Genomic DNA, 20561 nt, shown 5'->3' on the forward strand with positions numbered 1-20561 from the left:
GACAACTCCTTAACGGGATAATAGGGACCTGGACATCAGCTGGCCGGGATAAGCGGGACGAACCTCTCGGCCCCTCCCCTCCCACTAACTAAGAGGACCAGATGGGACGGGTCGGGTGCCTTAGTGGGATTTCTTAATTTTTTTAAATTTGTATTTATTTAAATATTTAAGCACCAAAAAAATAAAAAAGATGATAGTGTGATATAACACTACATAAATTTAGTAAATGATTGCAAATTTAAAATAAACTTCAAATTTGAATTGAAAACATTGCAAATTCAGCATAGCTACCGGGGTAACTCTTGCTTGGACAAATTAGAAGAAATTACCTAGTTTTTTTCTATCCACTAGGATTTGAACCTGATACCTCAACTGAAGTTTCTATTTTTGCTTCCTTTTTCTTGTAATTAGAACTAGTAGAAATGAAGAAGATGGGTATTTTTTGTAACTCCTCCCAAAAAAAAAAAAAAAAAAAAAAAAAAAAAAACATTGCATGATCAAAAGTCAAGTTAATACCCAAAATTCTGAAACAACAGAGAGAGACAATTCAAGAATGCAAAAACAGAGTAATAACCTTCATATCTGATATTATTCTGATCGAAATAGGAATAATTTGGAAGGCAATTTCATTGGTTTCCGACTTGTGGCTATTGGTTGTGAAATTCTTGATCAAAGTATAAATTAGCGATGTGTTCGAAGAAAGAATAAGGTGACACAGAGGATTACAACTTACAAGTGTAGTTTGTAGATATATTTAGAATATTTAACCAAAATCATCCCTGTTGTTTCGTATCAACTTCCGTTACATCCTTATAATATATTTCACTTAACAGAAACATCCTTTAAGTTTCCCAAAATTATCCAAAAACATCCCTTTGTTAATATTTTCATCCCTATTTAATGGTTTCATCCATATTTCATCCATATTTAACGGTTTCTTCATTCTCACGTGCTTTTTTCCTTTTTGATAGAAGGAAGAACCTTCAACGTATTAACAAAAGAATGCTGCATCTTTTTCGTCTTTGGTTTTTTCCAATCTCTTTCTTGCGAAATCAATTAAAATTATTTTTTCTCTAATTTGTTATTTCTCTATCCTTTTCTTATTTCAAATTTTCTATTATCAATCAAAACTTCTTATTTCTTTTTCCTACTTTTTTTTTTTGGCAGAATGTCAATCTTTGAATTGAATTCAATTCCTTTTTCTGCATTTGAGCGGAAAATCATGTAAAAACTGAAAAATATGCAAATTTTGGCATGTAGAAATTGAAAAATGTGTGCAGAATGCAAGATATTGTGGTGCACAAACTGAAATTTAAGTGCAGAATCAAGAAAAATATAGTACAGGAACTGAAAAATTTCTACATAAACTGAAAAAGCGCACAGAATGCAGCAAATTGTGGTGCCGAATAAAGAAACCGGTAAATATAGATGAAACTATTAACAGAGCGATGTTTTTGGTTGAATTTGGGAAACTTAAAGGATGTTTTCAATTAAAATATTATAAGAATGTAGTGGAACTTGGGGTAAAACAAGAGGGATGATTATGGTAAAAAACACATATATTTAGTGTTTTACCAAACAAATAACACACTGATAAAATAGTGAACAAATCAGTCCATGAGGATGTGTCCACTTTAATGAGAGATCTTGGGTTTGATCTTCTGAAATAAAGAAGGCCGAGTTAATTATTAGGAGTAAGAAATTTTGATAGGGAAGTTCATCACTTTAATGGTTTTATGCGATATGAATAAAAATTAGCCGGACACAGTAAATCGACGTGAATCTAAACTATTCAAATTAATAAATTAGCGCGATTTTGAATTAGTCGGGTCAATGAATTTGAGTGAATTTAAATTAGTCAGATGAACGAACCATATATGAATTTGAATGGATCTTCACAAATGAAGAAATTCATATAGGCGAGGTGAATCTACATTAGTCGGACAAGTGAATGGGCATGAATCTGAATTATTCAAACAAATAAATTGGCGTGAATTTAAATTAGTCGGGTCAGTGAATCGGGATGAATCTAAATTACGCTGAGAAATTGAATCTATATATTAATTTGAATTAATCGGATTCAGTAAATTCCGAATACAAGATGATTATACTAACAAGAAAAACAATCAATCCCTTAATATTGGAAGACACAAGGAATTCTTTCAATGTAGTATATCATTTATGAATATACTAGAATTCTTGGATATAGGAGGTTGTCTCCCAATACATTCCCCCTATAGTCAATCTACCACATATGTAGAAATATCTTTTGGAGATGGTCATAGCGGCAACAAGAGGAACATTCATGCGCAGACTTAACTGAAAAAGAAAGAATCTCTTTTAATACCGACTTTCTTCCTATTTAGATTAATTTAGATTTTAATAAGTAGATTGGATTGCAAATTTGAAAAATGGAAGAATTGGAGGTAGGATCAATGAATGTCTTGTTCTAATTCATGATTTCATTCCTGACCTTGTTCAAGAATAAGCCATTATTATAATTTGAATCGATCCTAAAAAGCTTAACATAAGGTACATCCCTTTAATAACGTAGTTAAGAGATGTAAAAAATATTTTTCAATTGGTGAAATTTTTTGAAAAACATTTCCTCTAGAAAAAAAAAAAAAAGTTCCTTCAAAATGCGGAAATAACCTCCATAGTGTAAGTAGTGAAAACAAATTCCACAAGTGGTATTCCACATTGATTGTGTCCTCCCCACCCTCCAACACACCTCTTCTTCACCCCTATCCCCACCAACCCACACTCGATTATATATAAATGTTTTTATGATACTATTTTTTGCTTACGTACCAAACACACGAAAATAAATAAGAAATTCACTTCTTTTACTGAAAAACATTTTCCATAGAAAACATTTTTTTCCATATTGAACACACCCTAGATGAAAAATATACATCTTTAAATGTGTAAAAGCTTAGGGAGATAGCCTATGTTAGTAATGTGAGAGCCCCTTTAGGCATTAGATCCAAGTTACAACAGCTTTTGTTTTGATACTGTATAGAGGTGTGTTGGAATATGATGTATATCGTTAGGAATATTCTATATATCAAGTGGTATATCGAGTGTATATCAGTGTGATTAGTTCAAAAGTTAGTTAGAGTTAGTTGATATGTTAGGAAGAATCACATGTGGATCATGGCCAGTTGTATACAACTGGCATGTTAGTTACAATCATATATACCCACTCACTTGTAATGATGAGATTGAATCAAATACAATACACATTTTCTTCTCCTCCTCTCTAACTGATTTTCCCTCCAAAAATATCAAGCATCTGTGGATGAGTTGAAGCTCATCTCATGGTGTTGATCAAATAAATTCATATGGTATCAGATCAGGTTGTATACGATCGCTATCTAAATCTATAAAACTCCATTGGAGAGTAACAAGTGAAAGCTTAAAGCAAGCTCTAACATGACAAAAAGTTCGAATACCACAAGAGAAGCAACAATCACAATCGATCATCATCATCTTTTGTATCTGCAGCCATCTGATGTACTTGGACTTGTTTTGATCCCAACGAAAGTCAAAGGATAAGCAAATTATACATTGTGGAGTAGATCAATGAAGTTAGCATTAAGAGGAAAAGGTAAACTTGTATACATAAATGGAACTTGTATAAAAAGTAAGTACAAAGGTGATTTAGAAGAGTTATGGGAAAAATGTGATACGATAATATTATCATGGTTAGGAAGTACTATTTCTAGTGAATTGATAGCTAGCATTATGTATGCTACTAGTGCTAGACAGATCTGGGAAGAATTTAGAGAAAGATTTGATAGATCTAACCTTACAAGGATCTATTACTTATGTTCAGCAATTGTAAATTTGAAACAAGGCAATGATTCTGTTACTTGCTATTACACTAAGATGAAGGAGTTATGGGATGAATTGGATGTGATGGTTCCCTTGCCATCTTATTGTGAAGAATCCAAACAGTACACAGAAGTAAATGAAAGGCTAATACGATTTGTTATAGGATTAAATGAAAGTTACAAAGAATATAAGAAGTAATTTGTTGACAAAGGGAATGTGTGACCGTGAATGAAGCATATCTTGCATGTGATCGCACAGAAGAGAGTCAAAGATCTCTAGGAGTGATTGATGCACATAGAGAACCATTGACTATGCTAGCAAGGAATACAGTAGGTTACATATACAGAAAACCAGTTTAAGGATAAATACCAGGACCACCATGTGGAGAATGTGGTTATAAAGGACACATAACTCAAGATTGCTACAGACTTGTTGGCTATCCTGCTGACTTCAAAGCAAGAAGAAGAATGGGCAAGCTTCTCAGGACAAGCCTTTTTCCAATTCAACTACTGCTGAACCAAGTGGATCACCACATGGAAGTGGAGGATTATTCACACCACAATAATATAAGGAAGTGTTACACAAGCTTGATTAGTCTGCACCTACCAACTATATAGCAAACATGGCAGGTATATCTTATCTTTTAGCTGATGATGTAGCTTATTAATGGATAGTAGACTCAGGTGCATCACATCACATTACACCTTGCAAGAAGGTCCTAACTGCACTTAGAAGTTTAGGATCACAACAAAGTAGCAAAGTGCAAATTCCAAATGGTGACAAGTCACATATAGCACGTGCAGGAAATGCTATGATACTAGGTGGTCACACTATTCAAAATGTGTTACATGTGCCAGACTTCAAGTTCAACCTATTGTCAATGTCAAAGATCACCAAGGAATTATGTTATGCAGTTTTCTTTTTACCCGATTTCTATGTATTTCAGGGACTCTTCAATGGCAAGGTAATGGGGATTGGTAGAGAGAGAGATGGACTATAAATTTTGCATGACACAGGTCAAGTAAAGGCACCAACAATAAGCAACTCTTTAGTTTCTCACAATAAAGATGGACAACTTTGGCACATGAGACTAGGCCATCCTTCTGTAGGAGCAATGAATCACATTCCATCAATAAAGTTTAAGGTTGATCACAGTGTTCAAGAGTTTTGTGACATATGTCCCTTGGCTAAACACCATAGGTTAAAACTTCCTGTTAGTGAAAGCAAACTGATGCTTGTTTCCAACTAGTTCACTTAGATCTGTGGGGTCCTTATAAGAAGCCTTCATGTGATAAGAGGCATATGTTTGTTACTATTGTGGATGATTTTAGTAGATATACTTGGATTTGTCTGATACAATCTAAATGTGAAGTGGTCACTGTGTTACAAGACTTTCTATGTTTAATAAAAACTCAATGTGGCAGCACTGCTAACGTATTGAGGTCTGATAATGGTACATAATTTTCAATTCTAAGTGTAGTAGTTTACTTGCTTCACATGGTATAATTCATTAGAGTAGTTGTCCATATACACCACAACAAAATGGCAATGTGGAGAGGAAGCATAGATATATACTTGAGGTTGCTAGAGCCTTGAGATTTCAAAGTGTAGTTCCTATTGGTTTTAGGGGTGACTGTGTGAGAACAACAACATACTTGATCAATAAGTTGTCTTCATAGGTCCTTGCAGGCAAAAGTCCTTAGAGAAAGGTACAAGAGTGGCCTGATTCATCCTACTTATCTCAATACAAAGTTGCAGTTTGCAGACTTGCTTACCAAAGGCTTAGGAGTTGCTCAACATCATTTCCTTTTATCCAAGCTGGGAGTTCTTGATATTTTTACACCCACTAGCTTGAAGGGGAGTGTTGGAATATGATGTATATCGTTAGGAATATTCTATATATCGAGTTTTATATCATGTATATCGAGTGTATATCAGAGTATGCACTGATTAGTTCAAAAGTTAGTTGATGTGTTAGGAAGAATAGCGTGTGGATCATGGCCAACTGTCTACAGCTGGCATGTTAGTTACAATCATTTATACCTCACTCAGTTGTAATGATGAGATTGAATCAAATACAATACACATTTTCTTCTCCTCCTCTCTAACTGATTTTCCCTCCAAAAATGTCGAGTATCCATGGATGAGTTGAAGCTTATCTCATGGTGTTGATTCAATAAATTCATAAGGTGCTGTTGATAGCTTCCGAGTGTTCTTACTTTTGATAGCTATACTGTATTAGTTGGCTATGGTTTTGTAAATATCCTCTTGGTGATTAATACACAAAGTTAGTTACCAAAAAAAATGTTTTAAGACTTGTCCCACAGCCGATTTAAACAAGTTCGTGAGTAAAATTTTACCTTTTAATATCTGCATTGACGATCATGTTACCGCACATGAACTTTTTTACTTGTTACTATTCACATAAAACTCTTGACAATTAATAGAAAAATATCTTTTTAGTTTGTTACCATTTATACCTTGTAGCTGTTCTTCTTCGACTATTATAATTCTATTCTATTATCCTATTCCTTTCAACTCTCAAATAGTTACAAGTTGTATCAGATTATTTATGTCAACTTTTAAGTTTTGCAATACATATGTATAATAAACAATAGGGGCTAAGCTAAGTAGCGTCATGAGGATCCAATTGAATCTCGGTAATGGTGGATCTCTGTCGGCCATTACAGAGATACAGTGGCATTTATAGGAGGGGCGTGGAGAAGTGCCAAATACTATTACTATATACTGTATTTTTGTAATCTGTTTGACAGGAAGGAACTTGTGAATGACCCAAAACATATGATATATGTGTCTATACGTGTAAGTATAAATTTGTATAATCTGCATTTCGATTTGTTCACATTTGTTACCTACGTTTGTTTATTTCTAATAAATCTCAAGTTTCTCAACCAGAGAGAATAGAGTGACAAAAAAAGTGATGAGGCAGAGAGGGGCTGTGGTGTTTAGAGATGCTGCTGGTGATTTTTTGTGTGCTGCTATCCAATTTTTGGCTGTTCAAACTAATATGTATTCAGAGATAATGGCTATTCAGTTAGCTGCTGAAATCTGTGTGCATAAAGGCTTCACAAATGTGGTGATTGAGACTGATTCAACCATTGCTAGACTGATCATGATACAAGAGGTGTCTGCACCCTGGGTTAGCGTTTGCTGCTTGTATTTTTTTCGTGTGAAAACAAGCTGCAACAACTACTTTTGAGTTTCTGAGACATGAAAATGACACGTCTAATACAATGACGTTACATTTTTCAACTAGTTTCTCCACCTAGTCGAATTTCTCCTTAGCACGAGATGAATGAATTTCTCGTCGTGAGACGTGTCAAAAAGCTGAATTAGCGTGAATTTGAATTAATCAGGTCAGTGAATTGGGTGAATCTAAATTAGTCGGACCAATGAATCCATATATGAATTTGAATTAATCAAATTCAGTGAATTTCAAATACAAGATGATTATACAGTCAAACCTCTCTATAACAATATGGTTGGGTCCGAAATTTTTCAGCTGTTATAGAGAATGATCATATACACCTATAACATGATTGACATTTAAATAATACTTAAGTTATAGGCAAAAAAGATGCATAAAATCTAATTTTCATTTTTAATTGTCAAATTCTAAGCTTAATCACACTTTGTATAACGAAGGAAAATCGTTTAATGATGAAAATATATATATTCATATGATATTTTTTGTCATAAATAGTGTATTAAATGATCAAATATTTGGTCAAAATTTCTACTCTTATTATTGGTAGCTATAGATATTCTATTTTTATAAATATGGTTAATTATTATATTACCAAAAAAAGAAGATAGTTGCATATATGGGTAATTTTACAAAAGAAATAGATCTTTATAAAGTTGGTTATTATTTAGATAGGTGAAATCTTTGTTATAGAGAAGCAAAATATAACATAAAAAATGGGTTCCAAAAAGTCTTTGCTGTTATAGAAAGGTGCTGTTATATACGGGTGCCGTTATAGAGAGGTCTGACTGTATTTACAAGAAATACAATCAACCCCTTAATGCTTGAAGACACAAGGAATTCTTTCAATGTAGTATATCATTTATGAATATACTAGAATTCATAGATATAGGAAAAGGTCGTCTCCGAACACATTGAACTATCAGATTGAGGCTTATTCTTTTGAGGATGGTTACATCAGTATCGTCAAGTGGATCAATATTCATGCGCAGACTTAATTGGAAAAAAAAAATCCCTTTTATTACCGACCTTCTTCCTATTTAGATTAGTTTAGATTTTAGTAAGTAGATTGGATTGCAATTTTGACAAATGAAAGAATAGGAGGTAGGATCAATGAATGGTTTTTGTCTAATTTATCATAACCTTGTTCAAGAAAGCCATTATTATAATTTGAATCGATTTTTTTTTTTTTTTAAAGAAGCTTAAATAAGGTACATCTCTCTAATATTATACTTCAGAGATGCATAAAATGTTTCCCTACTTTTCCGTATTCGGTTGGTCAAATTTTTGAAAAATAACTTCTCTAGAAAATCAAATTCCTTAAAACGATGAAAATGACTTCCATAGTGGAAGTAGGAAAAACAAATTTCACAAGTGGTATTCCTTATTAATTGTGTCCTCCCACCCTTTAACACACCTCTTCTTCACCCCCATCCCTATAGCCTCCATGCCCACCAACCCACACCATACCTCGCACCCCCACCTCCCTAATATTTATCTAAACTATATACAGATGCTTCTAAGATAATAATTTTTGCTTACATACTAAACACAAGAAAATAAATAAGAAACTCACTTATTGCCTCTTTTTTTTCTTTTCAAAAAGACATTTTCGATGGAGCAACATTTCCTTTATTCCAAACACACCCTAAATGAAAAATATATCTTTGTCAATGGGCAAAAACTTATCCCACAACCAATTTAAACACATTTGCGAGTAAATTTTTACCTTTTATTTGCATTGACGATCATGTTAACCCTTATGAATCTTTTTACTTGTTATATTATTTGTGGTAGCTACTGCTCATTTTTTTTCCACACTACTTTATGAAGGCTTTTTCGCTTTCGTTATTTTCATTTTCATACTGCTTTGAATTGCTTGTCCTTATTTGATCTTTTTGGCCGTGCTTTCTCTTAAGTCGATGGTCTTTCGGAAACAACCTCCTGACCTTCCAAGATAGGGATAAAGTCTGCGTACACTTTACCCTCCGCAGACTCCGCATTGTGAGATTTCCCTGGGTATGTTGTTGTTGTTGCTGCAGTAGTACTATTCACACATAAAAGCACTTGACAAATATCTTTTGACTTAGTTACAATTCATACCTTGTAGCTATTCTTCTTCAACTATTATACTTCTTTATCCTATTCCTTTCAACTGTGAAATATTTAAAAGTTGTAACAGATAATTTACCTTATAGTTTAACTTTTTAAGTTGTGTAAATGCAACAAAAACAAACTTGTTTGGTTACATATAAACTATTAATCCCTTGACATAAGACAAGATTCTAGTGTAGTGGCAATGGGAACTTCCATTCATATAACAAAATGTTTTTTACTCCAACAAGATTTGACCTGCCAAATTCCAAGGTTGTGCTAAATCATGCAAGTGCTTTTTAGATGAATTCAACTTGGTGAATGTTCACAGCAAGCTAGGAGTTGCACATTCCAAAAACTAACAACTTAAAAGTGTCAAATATGGCACAACAAATCATTGTCCATTTAGTAAATTAAAAATTGATTCCAATACCATCAAGACTATCTTGACAGTAACCACAATAAAGTAAAATTTTCATCTACTAGCTGTTCTTCTCATATGAAAAAACTAATGCTCAATTCTCCAAGATTCAGAATGGCTTCCTCACTGGTCACCAGGCAATTCTTAATGATGTCAGAATCACCTGAATAATTAAAAAGTGCTACAGTCAGGAAAACTCTATAAGGATACTCAACCAACACTAAAGCAAGTTGGGCCAGAATCTCACCGGGGTCGATAATGTTCAGGCAACAGATCCTCTAGTATTTACCACAAGCCGTCCCCAAATTTGCATTGTTTGAAACAAGAAAGATATATCAGCGCATAATTTCAGACACTTTTATGATACTACCAATCCAAAGATCATCACATACATGAGCAGTGACTGAAAGAGAAGGAACTGATAATCACCTCATGGACTGAAAGCAGTGGTTGTTCTAATGAAACCAGCAACAGATTATTATTTGCCAAAACCAATTATGTCATCTGGGAATAGGTCTTCTAAATCAAAGATGTTATCGTCTTTGATGCTAGTTTTTACGCCTGGATAAGTTCCACTGCCACTAGTGCCAGGAATTGATGGTAATTGCATAGTATCAACAGGAAAACCTCCCTCGGGAGCTCCCATGGCGCTCTCAAGACCATTCGTAGCGCCAGTGCTAGAAGCTGTACAACCATGGACTCCAATATGATCGACAACTGATGGTGGAAAACTTGCAGTGTTAACAACAGGACCTGCTTGAGAGGCTCCAACCAACTGCTTGCTCATTAGCTCTTCCAGCGACCCGACTTTAGTGACTGGATGATTGTACATTCGGTTGCCACCAGCAACAGATGGTTGCAAGCTAAGTGATGCAGATTTCACAGGGTCAACACTATGCCGCGCTCCAGAGGTGCCCTCTGCCGGTACAGTGATTACATCTTCTATGCTTAGCAAGAACTCATACACGTCGGGAAATGAACTATCCAATTCACTACCAACAGAAGCACCAAGGGGAAATTTCTCATGGTTTACAGCTGATGGTCCTTCGATAGCATTAGTCATGCAGTTGGTAACTGGCCCTGGTAAAGATGGCATCCCTGTGTCAAGAGCTTCAGTCACATAGTCGGTGATTGGCCACTGTAATTGTCCTCCACAAGGTCCTTTCAACCAGTCAGAATTTTGTCGTTGTGAGGTTCAGCAAATCAGCAGCATTCACACTAGTGATGTCATGAACGCTTCTTCTCCTCTTCGCCTTGTCATTTTCATTTAGTCGACCGAAGAATTTCTGGGCATAGCTTGCCACTTGTCTTGGTGTTCTAGATAACACATAGTTCCTCGATATACTTCGCCAATTGCCTTTTCCGTATTTCTCCAACCCCTGGAGAAACAACCTAAGAAAGGATAGAAGATTAAAAAAAGTTATTAGCCTTGGAATTTAATCCGGGAAGTAAATTGCAAGACGATAACAATAACAACAACAACATGCCTAGTAGAATCCCACAATGTGGGGTCTGGGGAGGGTAAAGTGTACGCAGACCTTACCCCCACCTTGAAAGGTAGGGAGGTTGTTTCCGAAAGACCCTCGGCTCAAGAGAGAAAACAAGACAACAAGTCAGATAGGGACAAGCATATCAAAAACAATATGAAAACGAGGAATAACAAAAGCGAGAAAGTCATGATAGAATAATTAAAGAAAGAAAGGAGCATTAGCTATCATAGATAAATAAGATAATCAAAGTACAAATCCCAACAAATATAAGCAGAAATCAAATGGCAAAACGAATGAGCAAAACTACAACTACTAGGATGAAAGGATAAGCAACCTAGCCTTCTATCCTAATCTGAGTCCTCCACAACCTCCTATCTAAGGTCATGTCCTTGATAAGCTGAAACTGCGCCATGTCCTGTCTAATCACCTCTCCCCAATACTTCTTCGGCCTCCCTTTACCTCTCCTGAAACCGTCCATAGCTAACCTCTCACACCTCCGCACTGAAGCATCCATGTCTCTCCTTTTCACATGCCCAAACCATCTCAGCCTCGCTTCCCGCATCTTGTTCTCCACAGATGCCACTCCCACTTCGTCCCGGATATCTTCATTCCTAATTCTATCCCTCCGAGTATGCCCACACATCCATCGCAGCATTCGCAAGATGATATCTGCTAAAAACTAATGCATTCTCTCAATCAGCACATTTTTTTGCATCTTTGAAATTCTACTCACGATCGTTACAATTATTTAGACATTTTTTACTTCCACCTATATACAATGAACACATCTAATAAGTTTGAATTTTCAAGTTCGGTGTTATTTCAGCAAGCATTTATCACTACTGACCACCTGCACCCAGCCAAAACAATACAATATAGACTAGTAAGGCGAGGAACTAGAGGTTTTTAGTTATAAATGAACTAAGCTTGGTAGCGATAGACCTATATTATTCACTTGTCAGCAACAAATTCACAAGTTTTTCCAGCATGAGTTAGATTAAACCAATGTCTTTATAATTCTGATGTCTATAGTACCGTGTCCGTATATAGTACGTCACTCAACTGTTGGCAAAAAACAATTATACGATGACGCAATGACTTACATTACAACACAGATATCAAGCTGTACTCTACTCTTCTATGAAAAAGACAAACTTACACAGAAAAAAAAAAGCACTGCCTTTAATATTTCTTGAGAAAAGAAAAACTAAAGAAAATTGAAGAAGAAATTACTAACCAAAGCAGAGGGGATTTCTTCCATATTTTCAGACACCAAATTTATGTGTAGCACGTTCTTATTTAAAATTTTCACACCAGATCAACTTAGATTCTACTATACATTTGCACATATAATCAGAAAAGATTTTAGTTACAGATTGAAGAATAACATCGCTTCTGTCAATATTTTGGTCCAAATTGACAGAATTGTTGTCAATCTAAAAAATAACAGGAAAAAGAAGAATTTTGTTGCAAAGAACTTCTTAAAGAAGCAACTTTTAAATCCTTACTGTAAACATTGAAACACATTATTGTACAGATTAAATAATCATCAATTTCATGAGATGTTTCAAAGCAAACTAACATGGTAATTACAAAATATGCAGGAAAAGCCTCACCCGTGTTCTTCTGCAGTCCAAGGAATCCCTTTTCGCCGTTCTGCTTCTGCTCCCGATAATCTACTTCTGCAGCTGGAACAACTTTGCATTTTCCCATATTTGGGAAGGGGGAATTTTCCCAATTCAATGTCGTTGACATGTTCAACAAGGTCATTATAATGCTGAATAATTTCTTGAAGAAATTTCGTAGGAACTGCAGCAGCAATCTTCACGAATAGATTGCTATCCCCAGAATAAATGGCGAGGGCATTCTCAAATGCTTTATCTTCCTCCTTAGTCTAGGAGGAGCTATTGCATGTTCCGTCGGAGTTCATTTTGTTGGATCTAAAGTGAAAGGTTTGAACACGAAAGAGAAAGGAAAGTTTCTGAAGAGTTTCTCAAAGCGGTTAACAGAATGGCAGCAAAGACTCCTGCTATTTATTGTAACTCCAGTGGTGAGCAACTGATAAGGGGAGTGGGCACGTGGCACACTAAAACAAAATCGCAAAAACGACTTTTGTTTCGACATGGAGAAAACAACCAAATTCACAGATATATTAGACATTAATACGGCCACTGGCTAACTAAGCAAGATTAATACAGTTATAAATGACTTTGTGGAATTTTTATTTTATTTTGGTGACTGTTTTTCCTATATTTAGCTACTTTACATTTGTTTTGGAAGGTTTTCAACCATTTAAAGCAAAATTAAACAGTAATTGTCCGATTGATGAACTAGCTCTGCGAAGGTAAAAAAATAAAAATACGGAAAGGGATATTCATGATGAGCTAAAGAATAACAATTTGACCAGATATTTCTGTATTAGGAACAGGACCTGCAAGTCCCTAACTGCATAGGGTCCAAAAAGATTATATAATTAGGAGATCTAAATAGTTAAACAAAGTTAGAGGATGTATTTATAATAAGTTTGCACCAGTTGGCACAAAAAGGAGCAGGTCGTGGTACTTCGCACTCAATAACTTAAAATCCTAAATCTGCCTTTTGCCTAGCACCACATAAAGTAAACCAAGGGCACTAGCTAGTTGAACAAATGGTGTACCAAAAGATCCGATTTCGAAATATTTTGGCATAAAATTCTAACGAAATGCTCCACATCCCAATCAACAAAAGCACCAGTCTACAGAATCGTACTATCTTTGGCAGAACAAAGTCCCCATTTGTTTTGATTGGCGAACAAATTCTCCATTTTTAACAACTAAACTACTTAAATATTTTAAGTAACTCGAAAATATTCCAAAAAGGTGAATAACTTCCAAAATGTCTCTTGTGGAAGAACAATGTCATAAAAACATAAATGGGCCTTCATGAAATGGCCACCGCATATTGCACCAATTAGAAGCTAACAACCTGTAAATCCTTTTTCAATTTTAAACAAATCACAGATGACAAGTTTGATATGATAAAATGCCAAGAATTTTCTTAGTTTCCAGGAAACCTTGACCTTCAAAATAGAAAGTGCGGAAAGGATAAATTTAGAGGTCCATCTAGGTCCGACTTTGTCACTATGTACAGTCAATCAAAATTCTGTACCGTCATTCGATGCTCTAATTTAGCTTCTGAATGGATTAACTGCAGCATCAAACCTTCGGTCACTGAAAACTAGGTGTATGCATAGATTTATTGGAGAAAACTTAAGAATCCGACCCAAATTCTCAAACTATAGCTAGATAAACCAACCTGATAAATATATAGCATGGAGGAAAAAAGAGAAAAATAACTAGTGTATACTGAATTTTTTTTCAATACATGAATTAGCTCTAGTCTGTTTGACCTAATCATTTATTGCCATCATCTAACTGCCTTTTCGGTCTTCGCATGGTATTCAAAATTCATAAGGTGCAAATGAAGAATCTAGACTAGTAAGGTGCAACTCATTTCACACATGTAAATCGAACAGTATTTTCTAACAGAAAAGTAGAGCTTTGCTGAAATCAGTAGAATGCTTTCTGTTGAAGTGTCTAATGACCTTTTATTTTTCTTTTTTTAGTTGTGGGGAGGGGGGTGTTAATCAAGCCCATTCTCCACCAGAAAAGGAAAGAGTAATATAGTAATATAAGTACCATATACTGGAAAGTTTGTCCAATACATAAATTTGCTGGTCTATTTGACCTAATCAGTTATTGCCAAAGAAGCATTTTGTTGCATAGAGCTTCTTAAAAATGCAACTTATTCTTAATCATTGAAGCTTATTCAATTATCGAGAAACACATTATTGTAGAGATTAAATAATCATCAATTTAGCCAGATGTTTCAAAGCAAACAAACTTGGTAACTACAAAATATGCAGGAAAAGCATCACCTGTGTTTATCTGCAGTCCAAGCAATCCCTTTCCACCGTTCTACCTCTGCTCCTGATAATCTACTTCTGCGGCTGGAACAACTTTGCACTCTCCCATATTTAGGTAGGGGGAATTTCCCAATTTAATGTCATTGACATCTTCAACAAGGTCATTATAATGCTGAATAATTTCGGTAAGAGATTTCCGAGGAACTGCTGCTGTAATCTTCATCAGTAGATTGCTATCTCCAGAATAAATGGCAAGGGTGGTCTCAAATGCTTTGTCTTCCTCCTTAGTCCAGGAGGAGCTATTGCATGTTCGGTCGGAGCTCATTTTGTTAGACCTACAGTGAAAGGTTTGATATGAAAGGGAAAGTTTCTAAAGAGTTTTCTCAAAGCGGATAACTTCTATATATGACAAATACAAGCTTAAATATTTGGTGCATCTATATATGATTTTCTGTAACCCTGACACTTGGTTAACAGAAAGAATGGCAGCAAGACTCCTACTTTTTTTAATCTAGGTATTGAAATTAACATTAGCAGTGAGCAACTGATAAGGGGAAGGGGAAGGGGAAGGCGGAACACTAAAACAAAATGACCGAAACAATTTTTGTTTATTAAGTTGCACATCACATGGAGGGAAACAACCAAATTTACAGTAACTACGCAAAATTAATACAGTAAAAAATGACTTTGTGGAAAAAAAACAGCTTTACTTTGGTGATACTTCATATTTAATTTGGAAGGTTTTCAACCATTTAAAATAAAAGTAAACAGTAAATGCCTGATTAATACACTAGCTCTAGCTAGGTAAAAAAGAATATGAAAAGGACTATTCATGATGAGCTAAACAATAAGAATTTGACCAGGTATTTCTGTATTAGAAATAGGACCTGCAAGTCCTTACTGCATCGAATCTAGAAAGAGTATACACTTAAGAGATCTCAACTCATTCTTTTTACTTTTATTAGTAGAAAGAAGGTTTTGTTGTAAGACACAAGTTCAACAAATTGCGCTCATGCTGAGCTACAGTGTTGTAAAAAAATCAAAAAGGGGTATTCAATAAATGAACACCACATAATGCGCCAATCAGAAGCTAACAACTTGTAAATCCTTTTTCAATTTTTGACAAATCACAGATGGCAGGTTTGATATGATCAAATGCCAAGAAATTTTCTTAGTTTCCCAGCAACCTTGACCTTCAAAATAGAAAGTGCGGAATGGATAAATATTTTAGAGGTCCACAATAGTCTAGGTCCGACATACAAATCCTTAGCAGTTAGAATATCTAATATCAGTTAGAATAGCTCATGTTATAAGATAAAACAAAAGGCTAATACGTTCTTCATTTAACTATCATTTGAGTTTTAGAAGTAGAAATTCCTGGAAAAAGAGTTTCCTTCTCATCCCATATACATGAGATGGCAGCATTATTAAGTTGAGAAAAAAAAAAAAAACTTGCACGGTACATCTAAGAAGGCTTCATTTCCCAATTTTTCCTTCTACAGACATCAATTACAGAAAATCATCATCACGCAGGAGTCATAACCCGACCCTTGATATTACAACTAAAGAAACATTTAATACAAAAACATATTGTTTGAGATGGTGTTGTTTTAATTTTTATGGTAACTATGTTGTTTTAATTTTTATGGTAACTAAGTCATAAGAGAAGAATTATTTTACTATTCCGATATTCTTCTACGGGAACGATATTTAAAGCCGGTATCAGTAATATTATGCCTCTTGAATGCAAACATTCTCTTAAAATTTTGTCCGGAGTATCTCACAATTGATAAGATCCTAGTAGAAGCAGTGTATTTGGAGGTTACATAAACCGAGTCATACTATAGAGAGAGCTGTGTGTGTGTGGCAACGTTGTGTCTTATAACGAAACCTTCTTTGTAATAATAAAACATTTGAACCGATTCATGATTCACTAGTAACAGAAAAGATACACACCAAAATTTGAAGTCAGGGTCTTAGTAGCATAATGCTTGTACGGTACCTGAAAAGCTTTGCTTTCCTGAAAGTGATAAGTTAAGACGCCAAATCTCAACAATACAAAGTAAATATCATTCTAAGTTTGTTCAACTCATAACAGTTGCATCTTCTACTACAAATTAACCTGATCAATATATAGCATAGAGATGTCACACTAGGATCTTTTAACCTGTAAAGTTTCTTTGTCCCTCTCTCTCTTTCTCTCTAGTAATTAGAACTTCTAAGTTTGTTAGTTGATTTTTTTTTTTTCACTATCATAGAAGTATTGAAAACCCAATTCATCAGAGTTCCAGAACTAAAATACCAAGATGGTCAAAAATAAATACTGCTTGACCCAAATTCTAGTCAATACCCAATTTCTCAAACTACATATAAACAAATTAACCTCATAAGTATATAGCATAGAGATGTCACAACTTAACAAACAAAAATCGTTTCGGTCATTTTGCTTTAGTGTTCCACCTGCCCATTCCCCTTATCAGTTGCTCACTACTGTAGTTAATTACAATAGCTAGATTAAAAAAAGTAGGAGTCTTGCTGCTATTCTTTCTACTAACCAAGTGTCGGGTTACAGAAAATCATATATAGATGCATCAAATATTTAAGCTGGACTTTCTCATACACAGAAGTTATCCGCTTCGAGAAAACTCTTCAGAAACTTTCTTTTCCCTTTCGTGTCAAATCTTTCACTGTAGATCCAACAAAATGAACACCGATCAAACATGCAATAGCTCCTCGTGGACTACGGAGGAAGACAAAATATTTGAGACCTCCCTGGCCATTTATCGTGGATATAGCAATCATTTGACGAAAATTGCAGAAGCAATTCCCCGGAAATCACTTCGAGAAATCATAATTTCATCTTCCATTTTGTTTTTTCGGCCGTGAATTGCACACTTTGATTTCTCCGACTTCCGGCCATTGGTTTTAATTTTTTGATTTGATGTTTTTGAGACAAGTGGGGAGAGAAAACTCTAGTATGGCGATGTGTTCTAAGAAAGAATAAGGTGACATATAGTAGCATGGTGATGTGTTCGAAGAAAGTATATGTAGAATAATAAGGTGACATATAGTAGCATGGTGATGTGTTCGAAGAAAAAAGAGTATAGTCAAATCTCTCTCGAACAATATCGTTGGGTTTGAAATTTTTCAGTTATTATAGAGAATGGGCATTTGTACGTTATACACTGCTGTAAAACAGCATTGACATTTAAATAATATTTCGCTATTATAGGCAAAAAAGATGCATAAAATATAATTTTCATTTTTATTTGTCAAATCTAAGCTTAATCACACTTTGTATAACGAAGAAAAATCGTTTAATGATATATATATATATATATATATATATATATATATATATATATATATATATATATATATATAAATTTTTTTTGTTGTAACAGGATCAAGAGACGCATGTCTGATCCTCGTGTTGGTGATTTGATTCATTTGATTTTGGAGGAGGCCCATAGTCACAGATAGTCCATTCATCCGGACGCTACAAAGATGTATCAAGATCTGAAGCAACACAAATAATTGTAATTATTAAACAAACTATTTTTCACTTTTATCTAAAATATAACTTGAAGAAAAAAAAAATACTCTTTTAGCCACAGGATTTTATTTTTTAAAATATTTTAATGTGGCTAAAAGATTGTTATTGCTATAATAAAAATAATGATTAGCTACGGAAGTTTAACACAACAATGAATTGGTCAAAATCTCTACACTTATTACTGGTATATATATATATATATATATATATATATATATATATATATATATATATATATATATATATATATATATATATTCTATTTTTATAAAGATGATCAATTATTATGGTCAAAATCTCTACACTTATGTGTGAGATAATTTATCAAAGATATTCTATAAAGTTTTATGAAGATGGTAAAATTATTATATTAAAATATAAAAAAAAATTGATTCCGGAAAAAGTTGACTATTATATAGAGGTATTATTATATGCGAGTGCCGTTATAGAGAGGTCTGACCTTATGTATAGAATAATAAGGTGACATACAGTAGCATGGTGATGTGTTCGAAGAAAGATTTACTATGTAGTAGAAAGATAGCAATATGATAAAAGGTGAACAAATCAGTCCATGAGTGTGTATCCACCTCAGGGGGATCTCGGTTTTGATCTTCAGAAATAAAATAAAAATCGAGTATAATTTTTAGGACTGAGAAATTTTGATGGGGAAGTTTATCACTTTAATAATTTCATGCTACGTGAATCTAGATTAGTCGGACCAGTAAATCAGTGTGTGGATCTGAACTATTCAAATCAATAAATTAGCGTAAATTTGAATTAGTCGGGTGAGTAAATGAGGGTAAATTTAAATTAGTCGGACAAATGAATTTCGAAAACAAGATGATTACCATTATGAAAAAATAACATAGGGTACCTACTCATCTTTATTACAAAACATAACGATAGTTTTCCTTATTTATAAACCATAACAACAAATTTACAAGATATGATGGATTTTCATTTTTCATACTTTTTTTTTAATTTTTAATTATTTTTTAAAGAAATTTTTTCGCTTAGCCTTGAAAAATAGACTCAAATTTTTGTCTATGAAATGTGTATGAAATGTCTATAAAGGACAACCCGGTGCACTAAGCTCCCGCTATGCGAGGGGTCCGGGGAAGGGCCGGACCACAAGGGTCTATTGTACGCAACCTTACCTTGCATTTTACAAAGAGGTCATTTCCACGCTCAACCCATGACCTCGTGGTCACATGGCAAAGAATTCACTGAGCTTACGCCAAGGCTGTATAAAATGTGTATATGTGAACAAAATGTTTATATGCAAATTTTTGAGTGAACATTTTAAACCTTGAGCAAGATTCAAAAACATAACATGAACTTTATACACGAAAAATGTGAGCAAAATTATAAGTCTTGAGCGAGATATACATATTTCATACCGTATTCATACACAATTTTGAGCAAATTTTTTAAGCCTTGAACCAAATATACACATTTCATGCACAAAATTTTGACCGAACTTTTAAGCCTTGAACCAAATATACACATTTCATGCACAAAATTTTGAGCGAACTTTTTAAGCTTTGAGCGAGATAAATACATTTCATACACCAAATTTTGAGAGATTTTTTTAAGCCTTGAGCAAAAAAAAAAAAAAAAAAAAATTAAAATTTTTATAAAAAATTAAAGACATTTAAAAAAAAAAAAATCTGGAGCGAATATTTCGTATATATTTTGTAAGAAATCTATTATTATGTTTTGTAAACGAAAAATTCTGTTATATATTATATATAAATTTCTTATTATGTATATATATAGGTGAATCACATCATTTGTATGGTTGACAATTGGAGTATATGTTATATGGATCCACATGTTCCACATTTTTTTGCGCGGATTGCCCTAAATGCACTGGTCTTTAATTTTTGTCTCTCATATTTGTGGTCTTTAATTTTTGCCCTTACTTCTCATTTAATGAAAATTTGTGGGTTAAGGTACCCTTATTTGCTGGTCTATGAAATCAGAGATTTGGGTTCGAACCCCAGTAGAGGCAAAAAAAAAAAAAAATCGCA

At 34.1% G+C, this 20561-nt stretch overlaps 1 protein-coding gene across 1 annotated transcript; it reads right to left on the reverse strand.

Annotated features, from left to right (window-relative positions):
• Nucleotides 1-9393: 9393 nt before the first annotated feature.
• LOC132065585 (uncharacterized) lies at nucleotides 9394-16588 on the reverse strand. The gene is made up of 4 exons (XM_059459032.1): nucleotides 14985-16588; nucleotides 12685-13008; nucleotides 9826-10970; nucleotides 9394-9741 (listed from the first exon to the last, which is right to left on the reverse strand). Exon 3 carries the CDS (start codon nucleotides 10672-10674, stop codon nucleotides 10057-10059), a length of 618 nt encoding a protein of 205 aa, XP_059315015.1. The 5' UTR covers nucleotides 10675-10970; nucleotides 12685-13008; nucleotides 14985-16588; the 3' UTR covers nucleotides 9394-9741; nucleotides 9826-10056.
• Nucleotides 16589-20561: the final 3973 nt, after the last annotated feature.

Source organism: Lycium ferocissimum, chromosome 7, assembly GCF_029784015.1.
Source record: "Lycium ferocissimum isolate CSIRO_LF1 chromosome 7, AGI_CSIRO_Lferr_CH_V1, whole genome shotgun sequence".
In the NCBI taxonomy this organism is placed as follows: domain Eukaryota; kingdom Viridiplantae; phylum Streptophyta; class Magnoliopsida; order Solanales; family Solanaceae; genus Lycium; species Lycium ferocissimum.